This window comes from Planococcus citri, chromosome 3 (assembly GCF_950023065.1).
Source record: "Planococcus citri chromosome 3, ihPlaCitr1.1, whole genome shotgun sequence".
NCBI lineage: Eukaryota > Metazoa > Arthropoda > Insecta > Hemiptera > Pseudococcidae > Planococcus > Planococcus citri.
Window position 1 is genome coordinate 27,557,862 of NC_088679.1, and position 18,641 is coordinate 27,576,502.

Genomic DNA, 18,641 nt, shown 5'->3' on the forward strand with positions numbered 1-18,641 from the left:
TTGAAGGCGTCAGAATCGTCAGAAAAATTGATTGTTTGTCTTGAAATACTTTTTACGATAGTTCTTTTCGAAATATTTCTGACGATTCTGACGCGTCTTCAATTTCAAAGTTAGTCAAAAATTCATAATAACAAAATTTGTTTATTTTTCAAAGTACTACCCATTCCCAAAGTCAGAAACACGTTTTTTTCAAATTAAAAAAAAAATGTTTCTAGCCCCTTCAATTTCAAAGTTAGGCAAAATTCATAATAATGAAATTTGTTTATTTTCCCAAGTACTACCCATTCCCAAGGTCAAAAATACGTTTTTCCGAAATTTTTTTCCAAAGTTCGACTGCCCCTTCAAATTCAAAGATAAGCAACTTGTCCAAATAACGTTTTTTTTAAAAGTCGTACCCGGTTATATCCAAATCTGAAGTTTTGAGTTTTGACATCCACTCGCCAGACACCCTGTAGATAAGATACACAACGTATATTTTTTTCAGAATATTTAGTAAGGGTAAAGTCCCTTCAAAAATGATAAAAAATTGATTTTTCAAACGATTTGTCTCTCTTGGTGGGTCAATTTTGGTCGACAATTTTTTTCCTCTCACTGTCAAGCCAAATTGAGTTAGTCAATTTTTCTATGGTTTGTAATTTCCATTGAAAAATATAAATAGTATAAATTTATCATTTGACTATTTTTGGAATCACTTTTTTTCTTTCACTTTGATCTGATTTTGAACCAATCCATGATCTAGAACGAATTTTTTAGATGACTTTTTAGTACAATTTTGCGATTTTTTTCACAAGTTTTTGAATTTTGCTAAGATTTGTTGAATACGTGTTAGGTGTAACTTATTACCTAGGTATGCGTAAAGTCTGAAGCCTTATGCAGATTGATTCGAATTCGTAAAAGCCACTTTTATTATAGAAAACACTGGAAAAATACAAATAATGTATGTATTGTACGATTTACGAATTTACTAGATACATACTAAAATTTGCAGATGAGTACCTACGTAGGTAGTAAAATTTATAGATTTTCTGTTGCTGAATGTAAATTCCATTCCCTGCTTCCCCACACACCGAGGCTGTAGTTTGCAATAGGTATTAAAAAGTTGAAAAATCTGTAGAAAAATAATTTCAAATTCAAGTTCTATAGTGAGGGTTGGTGAGTTGGTACTTAGGTAATAGAATTTTTTTTTAGAGATGAGTGAAAATTTCAGTGCAAATTAAGTTAGACCAAGATTTTAAAAAGTACGCTTACAATTACACAATTATATACCTACCAATTAACGCTCCCTTATGTCATTATGTAATTCAAATAAGGGTAAGGATGAATTGAATGATGCATAATAAGTATTATTCGCGACAAAAGTGAGCCAATTTTGCGTATATGTAGGTACCCAAAGCTACATACAAGCTACAACGTTTAATCGGAATGTAATTACCTATCTATGTAGTGAAGCTGAAAAAAATCATAATACTTTTATGCATGGTTGACTGCTTCAAAGTGCTTGAAACTTTGGTACCTATTTTGTATTTGTATATGCGGCAAATTAATGCTTTGTCAAAGAACGCATACGGTACCTACTTATATGTTGGTATAGGCAGTAGGTCCCACCTATTAGCGTACCTAATAATACTGATCGCATTTTGCGATTATAATAAAAATATAAAAAAATTACCTTAAGCCTTTGCCATCGTTTTTTATTCAGTGTACCGTGATGAGCTTTTGTACATCGAACGTTTTGAACTTTCAACAAAACTGCTTGGTTTTGTTGACGAGTAAATCTCGTCAAGGATTTTATTTCACTCGGTGTTTTTTTAGCTTCGTTTAATACCGTTTGATTCGATTTACACCTATCGCGAAACAGCAAACGTTTCTCAGCCGAGCTTCTCCTTTTGTATGTATATTTTTCTCGATAGCTTTTTAAATTATAACGAAAAATAGCGGATTTTTCTTCGTCGTACGAATTTTCCGAGCTGGAACTTTCACTACCGGCGGTCGCGGTAACGTGTGTGTTTCGAGCACGTAATTTTTTTCGTTTTCCATCAGATTGTTTTGACGTAGTAATCTGTTTTTTCACTTCATTTTGCCGTTTCTCTGGTTTGAATTTCAATGCGTGTTCGATAATCTGTCGTAGATGAATTTCATTTTTCGATTTTTTTCTCGTATCATTTTCGCAGTATTGCGATGATGAGCACGAACAACATCGCGCGTGTTTGTCGGCTGATTTTTCCAGAGTCAAATTTTCGAATCCTAATACGATATTTTCGTGGTATTTTCTGTCACATATAATTATTTTTCCACCATTTCGGAAATTCTCGAATGAACATTCGTCGAGAATTTCTTCTTCTCGGTGGATTATTCTGCGAATTTGTTCTTCTCGTTCGTATTTGGTCGCCAAGTCGATAATATCTTCTTCGCCCACACTAGGACGGTACTTATCGTACTTGTAATAAGTTTCAGCCTGGGTTGAGTCGTTTTGCTTTACAGAGCTTTTCACATTGTACACGTTTTCTTTGCGGACGCTCTTTTTTTTCAGTAATTTAATCCAAAACGAAGGCGAAGAACAACCAGCAGTCGAGTCCATGTCCTAATTTCAAGAGGTATGAATGTTGAACAGCTGGAAAGCAGATATCGCATTTTAAACTTTTTTAGAGGTGAAAAAATAATTACGGAGACGCGGTTTATCTGACAAATTGTTTCGAATAAAACATCCACATTTTGATTACGTATTCAATAAAATATATACCTACTTTCAGTTGTTTTTTTGTTTGTGAAATATTTTGTAGTCTGTAGTCGACTAAATTTTTAATTAATTTTCATAAAAAATAAGTCCCAGCGTACCTTCACATTGTCGGCTTGTTACGCGGTGACTGGAGCCACGTGATGAGACAAAATCGAAAAACTACGAAATATTTTATTTAAAAGAACGAGAAATTATTCGGGAAATTTTTTAAAAATATTACACCAACTCATGAAAAATATCAATTTTAGTTTTACATACCTAAATTTAATTCACAGGTACCTATTTCAAGTCTCCTCTACACGATCACTAAAGAACTTACAATCAACATTTTCAATCTATTAAAAAAAAAATCCAAATTCATTTCGCTGATTCGAATAGTACAAAAATTGACAACACTTGCGTAAACAATGAATTTGAACATGTGTTAATTGCAAAGTATATATCTATACTTCGTTTTTATTTATTTGTGATGGTGATTATTTTTTCCTCACAGTACAATACTAAGTAGGTATCCATCTATCTATATTGTAGCAAAAATATGCTCACGGATTATAGATAAAATATTCAAAATGTTACGAACCAAACGATTACATTAATTTTGAAAGTACATGGTATTACTTCAAGAAACAATAATAATAGGTAGGTATAACGTTATCTTTAATAAATTTTCATTTATGCTATCGATTCAACTTCCGTAAATTAAAATAACCTTCGAAGCACGGTGTATTATATAGTTTCCTCTCCACCACCCACGAATGAAAAATGTCACGGAGAAGAATTTACTGTTTTTAAAGGCTGATGTTAATAAAGTTTCCTGAATAATTAAGCGCAAAGTAAATATTAGGAAGGCATCAATGAAAAGTAAACATTTGCATGCTCATGCATGAAAAACATTAACCCAGGTAGGTACCTCGGTTGTACAAATTAAATCTGTCTGAGAAGTATATAGTCACTTTCTAAAAGATGAAAAAATAAATTGTGACGCGATACGAAACGAATACCTTTCCTAATTTTTTTTACAGAATGTAGCTCGCTGTATGATTATTTGAAAACATTTTAAAAAATAGGTAGAGCAGTCAATCACACTATACCTTTTTTTTTTGTAGAATAAACGGAAAAATAAAAGAGAGAAAACACAATGTAAAAACTGTTTCCTTCGTTTCCACTTCAAAAACTTCAATTAAAAAAGACACATGTCGTTCTAGGTACGTTCTTTTGTAGCATATGAAACAAACAATGATACAGTAACGATTGACAATAATTATATTTAAACAGGATGATAGTTTACACAAGATAGGTAGACAATTTTCAGGTATTTATTAAAATAAATTCAACACGTTGGTAAATTGTATAAATCGAATTGAGTTCAATGAAAATAAAATTAAAATTTTCACTTTTCATGCAGTGACTCTGAGGAGTGAGGACACGAGTGTTTTATCGTTCAAAAGTTATTGAAGTTCAAAGTTGTAAAATTTATTAGTCCTACAGAGTAGAAAGAAATCAAACTTTGAATTTTTAAATTTAAAAATCTCCGAAAATTTTCAGTGAGCACGTAAGAGTTGTTTAGTTTTAAGTAGCAAAGTACCTATTCTGCATTTTTTGTCCCTTTACTTATTTTTTTTCCTTCTGAACTCCACCTTTAACAACAAAATTCAAGATTAAAATTGGAAAAAGTGAGCGATCCGCGTGCTTGATGAAGCATCATTAAGATAAGCGAGCAAACTTTTCAGTTTTTATTTTGCAGATTTGCACACTTTCAGTTTCTTCAACTTCAAAAACTTCATACAGTTTTGACGTTTTGACTTTTGAGGAAAAAAACAAATTAAAGGGAATAAAATGCAGAATATTTTAATGTTTTAGTAGAAACGCTGAGGTGCTCACTGAAAATTTCAAGCATTTTTTATTTAAAATTTTATTTTTATTTCTCGCGACGGTTTTTAGTTTTTACAACTTTGAGCCTGAACTGAAAAACGTTCTAACAATCAAAGCTACTATACAGCTCTCAGTAGAAAAACAAATTATTAAGAAAAATGAAAAAAATTCTGATTCTTTTAATTTTGATGCTGATAAATTTTCATGTAATATTATATTATAAATTTTGTAAAATTGCAATGGAAAAAAAAATTAAAACTTTAAACTTAATCGTGAAGTGAACGGCGTGAACGAAATGAACGGCCCCCAGACGGTATTTTTTTTCAGGGCTGCATTTAGCCAATCGCATTGGCTAAGCTAAAGGCTAAAGCTAAAAAAAATTTTCATTGGCTAAAACTAAAGCTAATGGCTAATAACTTCTGATTGGCTAGCTAACGTTTAGCTAATGGCTAATTTTTTTAAAATGAAGTTGTACCTCAAAACACTCGTTGAAAAAAGACCAATTACATGGTACACCCTGAAATTGTTTATTGACATATTAATCATATGTAAAAAGGAGTAAAAAGTAAAAAAAAAATAAAATTACTCAAAATCAGGTTTAAAAATCAAATTTACATAAAATTAAGAGTCTAATAGGAGCAAAAATCAGCCAGCCATGGAAATGAAAAATGATTGGCTAAAAGCTAGCTACTAGCTAATGCTTCGGAGAGTTAGCCAGCTAATGGCTAAAGCTAAAAAAGCATTGGCTACCCTCGGCTAACGGCTAATGGCTAAAAGCTAATGGCTAGCTAAGCAGCCCTGTTTTTTTTGGATGCGAGATGCGTAACAGTCGTTCTTCGTTCAGTTCATTGTTCATTCACTACATCATCATCATCATCATCACGAAATTTGAAAATCGCGACTGTAAGCTGTAGCCTGTATAGCCCATTAGGTATTTTGATTTTGAATTTCTGATTTTCAAACTTTTTTATGAATTTTAATTTCATCGCAAAATTATCAGGATCAAAATTAACAACTACTCGTATAAAATTTTACTATCGTTACAATTTTTTGAGTTTTTCGTAGCATCAACTATCAACCGTTTTATAAACCACACTACACTTCATTTATGGTTATGGATTTCGCATGAGTCTACTTTGAATTAGATTGCTCAATATTTTCAGTACCTAAGTCTAAAGTCTAGGTACACAGGTGTTTTAAAAACGGTTCAGAATCAGAATTGAATTCAGTTCAGTTTGTTTCAAAATTGTAAAAACAGTCACTAGGAATAAAAATGAAATTTTGAATTTAAAAAAATTAAAATTGCTTGAAATTTTCAGTGAGCACCTCAGCTTTTTACTAAAACATTGAGATATTCTGCATCCTCTTTTCTTGAGTTTTTTTTCGAAAATTTATGAAGTTTTTGAAGTTGAAGAAAGTGTGCAGAATAAAAACTAAAAAGTAAGCTCGCTTACGGCCTATCTTGCATATTGGATCAGTTCACTGCTCTTTTCGATTTTTTTTCTCGTAATCAAATTCAAAATAAGTGGATTTACGTGAAATTTTTCAAGGAATAAAATTGAAGGTGATAAAATTTCCTATCGAAGTAAGTCCAATTGTTGTTTGAAGTACCATTTATGAATTTTTATGTGTCAATTTTGGAATTGGATTGAGTTTATTGAAAATTTTCACTTTTCAGTAAGTCTGAGAACACGATTGTTTAATAAAATAAAATAAAATTTTAAAAAAACGAAAAAACCATTTGTAAATCTACCTATTTTTCTAATATGGTGATTTATTTAGATTTACTGAATTTTTAGCTGCCGAACTCCGAACTTCATATTCACGCCTTCTGGAGCAAATTCAAAATTCTGAAGAAATTGAAAATCACGCTGGAGGCTGCAGAATGGCTGAAAATCGCGAAATTCACCCTCGTGGAGGGGGGGAGGAGTGATTGGTTCATTTTGAAAAATCTTGAATGTTCAAAAAATGTATTGAAGCTAAAAAAGTCAAAGAATTCAAAATTTATACTTCAAGAATTTATTTTTTGTGAATTTTGACCAAAAAAATATCAAATTTGATAATTTCTAAAAAAAAAAGATTTTTTGTTGATTGTAAAAGATCGCAGAACGCAGATAAATCAATGATGTTAAGAATGTTAAGATGTTTAATGAGTTTTGAAAATAAAAAAAAAATAAAAAATTATAAAAAGTTTGAAAAAATTCAAAAGAACGGCAATAACGGCATGAACGAAATGAACGGCTGTTACGCATTTCGCATGCAAAAAGAAAAGTCGCAATTCGCATGGCTGAAGGGGCAGGGCAAGTTTTCAATACAAATTTTGATGTTTTATTTTTCTTTTTTCGTTTCATCGAAAATAATTGAACATAAATTAAATCATTCGATTGTTACTTTCATCTATGTTTCATCCTAATAAAACGTTTTAAAAGCTCTACCGCGATGAGAAACACACTAATTTTAGTATTTTTCAAACTTTGTAAGTAGTGCACTCGTTTTTCAAACGAATCCTTACTATCCTGCATGCAGTGAATACTACACTACCGGAAATGAATTTGGGTAAGTTGTGCACTTTGTTGAAATTATTTCGCTTGTTTTACTCTAAATTTAATTGAAGGGTACAAGATACAGGCCGACAGGGACAGACGGCGTAAGTAACTCGATTTTTTTTCAATTTTTTTTTTTTAAATGCCATTTGGTATATTATGAATGACATGCACTTTCAAATGTTCTCAGTGAAAAATGTCCATCTGTTTAATTTTACTTGAAATTAAACAGATGGGCAAAAAAAATTTGAAAAAAATCAAGTTATGCCATTCTTTCTCTGTACCCTTCAGTTTATAATATAGCGATTAATCTTAAATTCGATCTGTTTCGAGGTATACATGTAGAAGTGAATTCAAAGTCGCGCAAAAAACAATACTGTGAAATAGTTATTACGTTTTTTTAATTGTGTAATCAACACGTCATCCTGAGTATAATGGTCTTAACCTTATAATAAATATATAAAATGGAAATAATTCACAACAGTTTTTAAAAATATTTACAAATAATATGAATTTACACTATAAAACTACATTCACAAAATTTTCGTGTTAAATGCTAACACCTTCATGCGGTCTTTGTGTAGTGCAATACGTAATAATTCGGCATTATTAACTGGTAAGCAAGTTGAAAAAATATACCCTATGTACATATTAAATAAATCTAAACTGACACACTGAGGAAATTATTTATATACAAAAGAAATTTAGAGATCGGCTGCCATGCTTTCATGCGTATTGAAAACATTTTCAATACGTTGGTGGTGGTGGCAAAGGCATTGGAGGTCCTGTGAAATAATAGTGATCGTGAATAATTATATTCGAATTTTGAGTTTTACGTAATGAAATATTATATAATTATTTTTTTACTAACTAGCAAAAAATAATCCAGGAGGAGGCGGCCGAGGATACGGGATAAGTCTTGGTGGTCGAGGTATGAAACCTATCCGAGGCGCTATTATTCCTACGGGTGGTCTTGGTGGAAAAATTGGCGGATGAGGTCGATATGGATACATTGGGTGCGGCCATATCGGCGGAATTGGAGGTCTAACGATATAAGCAACCGGAGCTCCATTTGGCGTAAGTGCTTCATTATTTTCCTGCTTGAAGAGAAAATTTTCAAATTATACATAGGCTATTGTTAAATTTTGTGAATTTGAATAACATCAAAACCAACATTTTCATTTAGATTTTCAGAATCTTCGTCGAGCTCTTCTTCGTGTTGTGATCTTTCTGACTCTTCGTATGAGTCTTGACGCGATGAATGCGAATAGTCTTCGCTTTCCTGTCTGCTGTCTCGACTGTATCGTCTTCTATCCGATCTTGAGGTATTTCTTTCTCTAGCTAATCTATTGTCATACCCATCTTTATACACAAATAATCACAAATTAGCTCAAGATTAATTTATACATATCGTTTAATCAGGTTCATGGACGCACTTCTGCGAGAAAATTGGCTGCTGCCTTCATCAATGCGAGATCTCTCACGTCTACAATCTCTGGACGAATTTCTTCTTCGGTCTCTCAATCTGTCTCTGAAAAACGGTGAGTGAAAATTGATTACTTTGATGTGTCAATGAGTGTTTATTTTTCACTTTTCGTGAACACCCTACTTTGAATTTCTGCGAGTTTCGTTTCCTCGATTTCGAGTCTCTTGCGAGCGGTTATGATTGTCGCGACGTGCTCTGTTTGGCGAATTTCGTCTGCGGTTCCATGGGGGGCTTCGACGTTCACGTTCCCGTCTCGAAGAGTCTATAAAATTTCATATTCATGTGTAAAAGAACCAGGTTCAATTTCGTATTATGCTCTTAATATTATGAAGAAATATTACATATAGGAAATCAAACAAGAACCCAATTTTCAGCGATTTGTTTCACAATACGATAAAAAGCGTACTTTTTCAATTATTTGGGAAATTAGGAGGAACTAAAATTCATGTTCAAAGACAATTTTGCGATTTAAAAGCTCCAAGCGCGTATTTTTTTCACTCAAGCGTTTTTTGCTAGTACACCCTTACAATAAAATGCATTACAGCGTAACAATTTTTCAATAAAGAGTTGAAAAATTTTAATTTTTAACTACTTACTTTTCAAAGCACTCACCACATTCGGCGCATAAATTGGAAATATTCTGAAAACGTCATTGAAACAATTAATCTAAAAACAATCCATGTCGATTTTTTGGAATTTTTTCAAAGAAGAAACAATTCAAGTCATAATTGGTTGACAAAGCTCAAAGTTCATTAAAAAGTAACCAAATCAGGGTAGGGGCTATTAATTTTGCAATCTTTACATGTCCTATTGATTAATAAATGATTAATGACACTTAAAGTCAACCAATTATTTTATAAATCATTCTATTTTATACTTAAATATTTAAGATGTAATCTAAAATACCTATTTGAGTACATTTCAGAAAAAATGATTAGCTTGCATTCAGTGCTTCAAAAGTCATCATTCGATGCAAACACTTTCAATTTTATGAAGATGGCGAAGTCATTGTAGCAGTATTCAAACTTCTTATGATGTGTAGTCCAATATTCGTCATTAGAAGTTCAATCCTATCCTTATGAATGATGAAAAAGAAAATCACAAAATTGGTTTCTTCTGAGAAAGATTCCCAGAATTGTAGTTTTCGCCCAACTCCCTCTTCAAATTGTGGCAAGGTCCCGTCGACCCAAGGTCCACAAGAAACTTCAATTTCCACTTCACCAACACAATTTTATTTTCCTTCGTTTCACATCAGGTGTTTCAAAAAAAAAAAAAAAACGTATTGCTGAAGGAGATTCCGAAAAAAATATTATAAATTCAAATAAAATCAAGTGACAAATTTTTGAGTTTCGCAACATTATTTTCAGACTCCCAGACAAGTTCACAAAAATCGTTGAAAATATCCTCAGACCTCACACGAAAAAAATCAAATTGCCAAAAAGTGTCCTGACAAAAAATGTGATATGAAAATTAAATGTTTGCTTTGTTTTCGTTAATCATCCCTACCCCTAAAATACATTTTTTTTGTTGTTTCGGCTTTTTCATTTCCTCCAAATAAATTACAATTTCGGAATTTTTTTTCGTTTTTGTTTAAGCCTCCCGTTCCCTTGCCCAAAAATTACGTTTTTCCCTTGTAGTTGTTCTCTTTTCTAAAAAAATAGGTAAATTGAAATAAACAAGGATGCAATACCAGAAAATTTTCCAAAAATTATTCAGAAAGTGTATGATTTTGAAAAAGTTGCCTTGTATCATTTTTGATTCTTTGGCTCTTCACCCTCTCCCCCGCTCACTCCTTCAGCTCTTCAAAACATTGAAATATTAGGGGAAAATTCCCAGCTAAAAGTTTCAATTCTATCTTTTGGCGAAAAGACCTTTACTCACCCCTCCACCCCCTCTTATACATTTGGTAATTTTCCAGATCAAAATCAAAGAAGATAAATGATGAAGTAGATAGGTAGGTATTGTAAATAAATCCAACAAATGCAAGTTTCAATTTGCTCCACCCCCCTCCTTCTGGAAAATTTTCTTCAAAAATCGAAACGTAGCGATTTACTTTTCATTATGAAAATGAGATGAAACGATGACTGAAGAAGTTGAGATTTTTTTAAAATGACATTATATTTTCTCTCAAACTGAATCACTCAGACCTTTTCTTTTTGTATCTGCTTTATAAAATTAATAGCAAAAGAACTTTCAGAAAAATTGAAGACCTTTACTCCCTTGAAAAAAACACTTTTGGAAATATAAAAACTTCGCCATCTTCATTCGATGAAATGTTTCATAAACAATAAAAATTATAAACAATAAAAATTACTCGTGCTTTCATTTTAAAATTGCTTAATTGAACAGTTAAATTCTTTTAAATGTAAAAAAAATATTGATTCTATTTTCCAATGCTATGACTATGAAAAATTAGCTCTTTAAGTAAAAATAACTGAAGCTTTTTTTTTTCAATAAAAAAATTGAAAGCCAACACATGCAAATAATTTTTAACCGTTAATCTGTTTAAAACATGATACGACATGAGCGATCACTATCGAATCGCATGAAGAATGTAATGATGTTCTTCTTTGGTAGAAAAAACAATTTATAAAAAGTGATCCGATATTTCTGTGAAATCTCGGGTGTAGCTTTTTGCTGTAAATTCAAGGCAAATTCGTTCTAAAAATACGCAGGTCCCTTTTTTTCACGATCCCATGATTCCCATGCAATAATATTTCAGTTGTCTTCGTTGAAACGGGTAACTTCATGAGCAAAATGTAATCGATTTTTCTCTTCTTCTGAAGTGAATTGGAAACGTAAATTATGATCCGTTCATAACGCATGATTAAAGAGTTCTTCTAAATGACAATCTTCCAATCCATCGTTACTCTAGATCTTCTCATTTTCGTTTCCGATTTCCACGATTTTCACTGAACTGGCTCTTCAAAACATCATTCATTCGTATTCTGATTCTGATTACTTATTTTTAAAAGATTACAATCTTACAAAATCGCTTCACAGTTTAAAATTACTAAAACCATTATTATATTGTTATTTCATTTACGATAAATTAAAAAATACAATCACCTTGAAAGTTGAGACCTCTACGTTCTAGGTTGATCATGAACTCAAAAAGCTATAATCAAGTAAAATCGTCATATACCCATACACCTAAGGAAATTTCAAAATTTAAATAATACTTTACGCCTGATATTACGTTGCAAAGAAAAAGTTATAAGAAAATTGCAAATAATAAAATAAAAAAGCTTGAAAATAAGCGATGTTTGAAGAAAAAAAGACAAAATAACGGTGCTAATGGTATTTCGATGAAAAAAAATATGCAAGAAAATGAAAATAGTTTCACACTGACACAAGGCTGAAAAATGGATTCCGTTTTGATTTTCTACGACAGTATGATAAATTAAAATCGTGTTCGCGATGCTTTGATCAAGTTGATCACTGGTACTGGTCATCGTTGAATCTCCTTTGTAGGGATGGCCCACTTCGTGATAATTATTAAAAAATATGCTTCAATGAGTTCTTCAAGTTTTAAGAATAATGTTACATTTAGGTACTTCTTTATTTTTAATTTAAAATCTTTACGTCGAAAATTGAAAAGCAGACAAATCAAATTGAAATAATTTTGAATAAGTAATCAAAATCATAAGAAATGATTAGGTATTATAGTTTTATCTCGGATTTTAATTTTCAATCATCCTTCAAGTGTTATTCGTACCGAATAAACTAGCTTCCAATTACATTCCTCATAAGAGCAAAGTATTCTGTTTGAAAAAATATTATTTATCCTTGTTACGTTAATGAAGATTTCAATTTATTATCTCGAAGGGATCACTCGAAGTGGACCAATGCTTCGTTAGTTCTTGTAGGAAGATCCTGAATATTTCCAACAGGATACAGGATACACAATCGATTCGAGTTTTTATACAAAGATTTCCATGCCAAACGTTAAATTTAACTAATACTTTTAAAAATATGTACTAACTTCTGTGGTTTCCTTCACGTCCAGTTAAATTCCGACGTGATGCACTTCTATCAGAATTGTGTTGAGCTTTTGCATCTACTTTGGAGAAAAAAAATAATAATAATCGTATCATACTTAACAATATTATGAAGTAGAGTACGAAATAAAATGAATATTCGCAGAATGTTCTATTAACAAAAATATGATCGAAGAAGTTGTAAAAAAATTAACTCAATATCTTTTTCCAGAGACTTAACAAACGCTGCTCCAATCTTGGAATTTTTTGGACACCGTCAATGATGGAAAGATATGCCATCTCCGAATAATTCAAGAAACAGTAAATTCGAATATTGTTAAGTAAAGTAAGAAGTGGTTATTATGACGTGGTAAATTTATCAAGATCGCTTGAAAATTTCCATTTCAACATTGAACAGAGGATAACAAGTAACTCACAATTACGTGGGTTTAATAATTTTACTTTAAAATTCATTTAAATACTTATTTGAGAAATTCAACACGAAATTAATTATCACAAGTTGAAAGTATAAAAATTGAATTGAATATGAAATTTTATTTTCTATTGCGTTACAGTTATTATTTCGAATAATTCTGATTGAAGTATGTTTTGACTTTCAATTCAACAATGTTTCTATTATTTCTTTTTTACGTTACTTTTTCATTTAATAATGTTATTGTCTTTTCGAGACATGAGAATTACTCATGCAAATTCACTTCCCTTAATTTACATTCTTCAAATTTAAGGATGTTTGCAGAAAGAGCAACTACTGCTGTTACTTTCAAAATTAAATAATTATGAGAATTCTATAATTAAAACTCACTCCGTTCGTATCGATCATGATCGCTAGAACTGGAATTACGAGATTTTCTATCTCCTAAGCAACAATAATAAGATACATAATCGTAAATAAAACTATAATTAACCTCAGTCTTTGTTGAATAAAATATTAATCGTATTGAATACCTCGAGGATGAACAGTCACTATACGAGTGGCACTAGTTTGACGAACTGGAGAACAGCTAGGTTTGGAATTCACCGATATTTGTATATTAGAATCCAAAACAAGAGGTTCTTTCGGGCCTCCATAAGCTGGTTTTGTCAATTTTACACTTTCTTCGAGTCTGTTAGAATGTTGAAAAGTGATAATTATAAAAAATTACAGATCAGTGATCTAATAGATTATAATAATTAATGTACCTTGATTTATGTCCTTCGGAAGAATGAGATCTCTGCCTAGAACGCGAATTCGTTCTGCGGAATCGGTCCTCTCGGCGCGGACTTCTATAATTTATTAATTAGAAATCAAAACATTTAAGTACATAGGGTCGATTTGATCAGTGAAATTTGATACTGAAAATTAATTTGAACATTACCTTTTCGATCTAGAAGAACTTGAAACGTGACTACTATGAGTAGACGACGATGCACGATGATGAATCGGACTTCTGCTTCTCATCCGACCTCTGTAATTGTATAGATATAGAAAGACTTTCAATATTATGAAACAAAACGAACACTCCTTACCTGTTGGGAGGAGATGTGTATGCAGCTATATGCTCATATTCTTCTGTCGATGATGATCTCATTTCTCGTCCCATTGTTAAGAAAACACTACTGAATACTTATTAATAATAATAAAAGAGACAATTTCTAAAAACTGAGGACAATGTTCAGTGATAAGTTAAAACAATAACACTGGACACTGTATCGTTCTCGAATGTAACTTTTAAAGGGCATTTTCACATGAAAAATGTTTCATAAATTATCATTCAATGAACTATACTATTGAGAATAATTCAAAATTGAATTATATACAGGCTCATAAAATAATGCGTGCCTATCATTTAAAAATATTATTGTATTTTCTTTTTAAAAAAAGCAACCATAACAAGAGACGGATTCTCTCTAAACTGTGATCAATGACGTCACTAGTCGATCAATATGACGCTCAGGCTCAAAGCTTCCATGCATTTTTACATATTTTCAGAAATTGAAATAATTATTTTGTAAATTGTAATTGTAATTGACAATTTTTCGTTTTAATATTTATCATTTAAGACGTCATCGATGCATATTATACCTAATATTGTATTAAATTGTTCTAAATAAGTATTTTTAGATACAATTGAATGATCGAATGGATTGCCATTCCAATGTGCCTAACAAGAGTACATAACAAAATACAATCGTTTTTTTGAATTCAGTTTGTGAATTATTTCGTTATCGTGGCAGGAAAAATGGTCCATTAGGTATAACAGCTATGAACAAATCGAGCAGCTTTTTGGTGGAAAAATAAAATTTAATGTACAATGATGGCTGTTTGATTTTCTCAACATTCATTCATTCATTCATCATTTTACTGCACAATGCACAATATGAACACACTGGTTGGTGGTTAGGTACATTATTTATCGTTATTCTGCATAAAAATTTGCCCGAGTCCAACAACTCCAAATGGCAAATTATGAGAAGTTTCATCGACGCATCGCCGAAGAACTGCGCTCATGTTGACGTTGGAATGGTCAACAACTCAACAAGATTTTAATCAGTTTTCCAATTTTTGGGACTAATTTTAGAACAGATATTGTATTTCACAAATCATGTCGAAGTTGTAACTGTTGTCATCGTGTATAAAAAGAACCCACCAGTTCAAGAGATTTTTCATTTGTGATCACAAAATTTTCGAACGCATTCAATATTTTGATAATAGGTATCTGATTCAAATTTTTTATACAAGAAATAGAGCTATTTTTGAAAATTTTTCGGTCGCCTGGTGCAAGCATCCAGCACTTTCGCTGACCATGGTAGTCAATGTACAATCTCACAAGTAAGAACAACGTCAACAGAAAGAATTTATTATGACTCATAAAAAAACATGAAAGACAATAAAACACAGGAAAAACTTATAAAATAGTTACATAGATAGGTAAATTTGAACAATTAGTCGTGATTGTGTGAGGTAAAAACTTGATTAAAATTTTAAAAACGAAACAGTGTTATTGAACTCACACGTAACATAATTTCCGATCAACTGAACAATTGAACACATTCTGCAGCTTTCAAAATTGCCACTTTTTTCGAAAACTGGTTTTCTGCAATATTACTCCAAAATCGATTTTTTTAAAATTTTACTCAACTTTTACCGTAAAATCTTTGAAAAAAATTCAGAGTGGGATGGATATAGGGAATGTCGTAATTTTTTGATCTTGGAACAAAATGACAAATTGCCTACCGAACACGAATTTTTCCTTTCTACACTAAACAGCTATCATCTGTGCTTTGAATATTAATAAAATGACGTTTTCTTGACGATAACATTGCGTGATATTCTTCGCTATTCGCAACAACTTGTTTAGAAATGTCATTATCTAATATGTGAACGTACATGGTATTTTTCTTGAGCAAATTTTTCATAACATCTCTTTTAACATGGCTCTCGGCATTTTGATCATATAGATGGTACGATTTTAGCCACTGCTCTAGAAATCTGGCGTCTCTATGGGCAATTATAACTTCATCGAATAGCTCTAAAGGACTATCGACATCTGAAGTTGAACGCACCACAACAGTCATTTCAAATTGTAAAAATTTACTCGGATCTTGTACGATGTGAATGTCGTTGTTTAAAAATATGCCTCCGTAACGTCTGCAAAAAAAAAAATCGTTGTACGTATTATCAACTGTTATAGAAATATAATGAGTCGAAATATTAATATTTGAATTTTTCGTACGATTAACGTAGTTATGAATAAACGAAAATCACGCCATGACGCATTCACCACAAGCTTGATGGCATGCGTAAAAAATGGTAGCCATCTAAAAACGTTTTACAACCGATCAAGGCTACACTGTCAAAGCACAAATTCACGAAGGCGTCGTGGCGATGGAGGATCTGTGTTAAGATGTTCTAGAGGAAAGAAGTCAGATATACGACTGTCTACCACACCAAGTACTAACACATCGACAGAATCTAATATTGATACTAGCAAAAGTGCAGATGAAAAAAAATCCAACAAGGAATTAATGGGGCAGGTGAAAGAATTCGGTTCAGAAACAGATAGCGAGAAAGAGAAATCAGACACAGACGACGACAGCACTTCAATATCCTCCAAACAATCGAAACATATCCATCTTTGTCGTTGTGATCTAACAGAAGATCAACTGAGAAAGATTCAAGAACACGACTGCGAAGGAGATAGGACCTTCAAAATACCTATCGGTGACTTAATAATAACAATGAGTAGAACTTTATCTCTGAGAATACAATACGTTAAAGATAAAAAATTACCAACACCCGAAAAATTCAAATACGATCGCCCAACATTAGAACCAAATCCAAAAATGTATCGCCTTTTAAAACCAATTACAACGAATAATAATTGTGATAGCGATCAAGAGCAATAATCTCACCTTAATATTTTTATTTTAGTGAAATCAATCATATGTTTGTGTCTAAACGTTTCGCTAATATTTAAACCAAACACATGTTTCGGCCGAGGGTAAAACTTTACGTCAATTATATTCCTCACATCTTCTTTAACGAAAATGGTATTAATGATGTTTTTCATGGTTTTCACATCATCGGTATGGACGTAAATCTGCTCCGGTTCGAAATTTCCCAAGATTGTAACAATAGCGTCCAAATCTCCTTGCGTGAAACAATTAACATCTTGTCCAAACCGTAATAAGTGTACTATGCGAGGCACGTTCGCTTGGCGATTCACTATTCCTTCAAATCTTTTGGGATTATTCACGTATGGAGTAGAATCGCAGGGGATATGTCTAAAAAACAAATTTGCATGTAAATTAGTAACATTTCCGCCTCAACGATAAGATTTGTACGAATATCTTACAACTACTGAACTTACTTTGGTAAACCATAAAAATTGATGTTGTCTAATCTATGATAAACAGTTAAACCGAACACGATAAAGGAACAAATTATCAAGAAGTCGTGCTTTCTCCAAATCGATTTCACAGTTCTTAGAATCATCGTTGAATTAAAGCTACAAAGGAAAAAACAAAACAGGAACTAATTACTTTGCAGAAAATGAAACTAAAAATTTATTAAGGAACTTGATCCACATTGAGCATCATGCACTACTCGACGGAGTATCTATTCAAGTACTACTCGTCATAATTATCTATCAGCTATCATTATGACTAATATCTCACCAACCATCACTAATCCACTTGATTTAGAGAACATGTAAAGTACATAGTACAAAAAATGTTCTGATTAATTCGCCGGAAAATGCTATTACCCTAGCTCATCAGAAGGTGCATAAATGAGAGTAATTCAAGTCTTCATGCTCGTAAGTTCCAAGAGTTGAATTTTCACGAAATACAGAACAGTTACTATACATCATATGTACAATACGATTAAGTCACTGAAATAAAAATCCAGCAAAAAGAAATTTAATAAAACTGAACTGAACGAATGGTTTCGTTTAATTTCGTTTCAGATTTTTTGAGTTTTGTTTGAAGAATGATAACAGAGATAACACCATGACGTCACAACGTCACGAAGATGAGCAAACTAGTTGTGTCTAGCCGCAGTAAATCAGCCGTTGCCAAAATTATTTTTCATTTTTAATTAATAATTAATTATTAATTTATTATTTTTATTTACTGCAGATTTTGATTTGCATATGGCAATTGGCAATGGCACTCTTACATTCCAGATTCAGTTCTCAGTTTTTAGTTTCAGTTTGGTCATTTCAGTTCAAGTTTTACTTGAGGAGCTCATTGCAAAAGTAGCCCTTGTCACATGAACCTGTGCAATCTCCAAAGCTCTCCCTTGAGCGTACCCAGTATCATGAATGTAAACTCTATAAAGCAATTCCTCTCAGGGCTACTCAGGGTAGACCAACTTGATGGTCATTTCATCATTACAACATGATCTCCGCAATTGGCAATAGGTGCAATCGAGTGAAAAGGGTCTAAAAGTTCATGTGACAAGGGCTACTTTTGCAATGAGCTCCTCACTTTCATTTCATTTTTTCTTCAAGTTCAAATCT

The 18,641-nt window shown here is 31.9% G+C and overlaps 2 protein-coding genes and 1 long non-coding RNA gene across 9 annotated transcripts; 1 reads left to right on the forward strand and 2 right to left on the reverse strand.

Annotated features, from left to right (window-relative positions):
• Positions 1–6,910: 6,910 nt before the first annotated feature.
• On the forward strand, positions 6,911–14,824 carry LOC135838808 (uncharacterized). 2 transcript variants are annotated; one of them, XR_010557480.1, is made up of 6 exons: positions 7,242–7,256; positions 7,498–7,768; positions 8,027–8,229; positions 8,339–8,477; positions 8,575–8,693; positions 12,851–14,824. It is a non-coding gene; the product is annotated as an uncharacterized LOC135838808 (long non-coding RNA). The 2 variants fall into 2 exon arrangements; XR_010557481.1 differs by lacking the exons at positions 7,242–7,256; positions 7,498–7,768 and adding an exon at positions 6,911–7,165.
• Positions 7,768–14,287, reverse strand: LOC135838807 (WW domain-binding protein 11-like). Of its 4 annotated transcripts, none has more exons than XM_065354581.1 (11): positions 14,146–14,287; positions 13,995–14,084; positions 13,819–13,902; positions 13,585–13,742; positions 13,442–13,495; positions 12,624–12,698; positions 8,762–8,900; positions 8,589–8,683; positions 8,327–8,514; positions 8,024–8,252; positions 7,768–7,937 (listed from the first exon to the last, which is right to left on the reverse strand). In XM_065354581.1, the coding sequence occupies exons 1-11, from the start codon at positions 14,217–14,219 to the stop codon at positions 7,900–7,902; spliced, it is 1,224 nt and encodes a 407-aa protein (XP_065210653.1). In that variant the 5' UTR covers positions 14,220–14,287; the 3' UTR covers positions 7,768–7,899. The 4 variants fall into 4 exon arrangements, with proteins under 4 accessions (XP_065210653.1, XP_065210652.1, XP_065210651.1 ...); XM_065354580.1 differs by having other exon boundaries at positions 8,024–8,249; positions 12,624–12,701; XM_065354579.1 differs by having other exon boundaries at positions 12,624–12,701.
• Positions 14,825–15,460: 636 nt separating the features above from the next.
• LOC135840243 (uncharacterized) lies at positions 15,461–18,110 on the reverse strand. Of its 3 annotated transcripts, none has more exons than XM_065356677.1 (4): positions 17,886–18,110; positions 17,490–17,627; positions 17,032–17,403; positions 15,461–16,267 (listed from the first exon to the last, which is right to left on the reverse strand). In XM_065356677.1, exons 2-4 carry the CDS (start codon positions 17,612–17,614, stop codon positions 15,874–15,876), a joined length of 891 nt encoding a protein of 296 aa, XP_065212749.1. In that variant the 5' UTR covers positions 17,615–17,627; positions 17,886–18,110; the 3' UTR covers positions 15,461–15,873. The 3 variants fall into 3 exon arrangements, with proteins under 3 accessions (XP_065212749.1, XP_065212747.1, XP_065212748.1); XM_065356675.1 differs by having other exon boundaries at positions 17,801–18,110; XM_065356676.1 differs by having other exon boundaries at positions 17,797–18,110.
• Between the last annotated feature and the right edge of the window lie 531 nt (positions 18,111–18,641).

Coding starts and splice junctions, on each gene's coding strand:
- LOC135838807 (XM_065354579.1), bottom strand. CDS start 14,219: ATGGGACGAGAAATGAGATCATCATCGACAGAAGAATATGAGCATATA. Junction 8,684..8,761: donor GAAACTCGCAGAAATTCAAA/GTAGGGTGTTCA, acceptor ACCGTTTTTCAG/AGACAGATTGAGAGACCGAA. Junction 7,938..8,023: donor TCCTGGATTATTTTTTGCTA/GTTAGTAAAAAA, acceptor ATTATTTCACAG/GACCTCCAATGCCTTTGCCA.
- LOC135840243 (XM_065356677.1), bottom strand. CDS start 17,614: ATGATTCTAAGAACTGTGAAATCGATTTGGAGAAAGCACGACTTCTTG. Junction 17,404..17,489: donor AATTTTTATGGTTTACCAAA/GTAAGTTCAGTA, acceptor TTTGTTTTTTAG/ACATATCCCCTGCGATTCTA. Junction 16,268..17,031: donor ACTAAAATAAAAATATTAAG/GTGAGATTATTG, acceptor TTTTTTTTGCAG/ACGTTACGGAGGCATATTTT.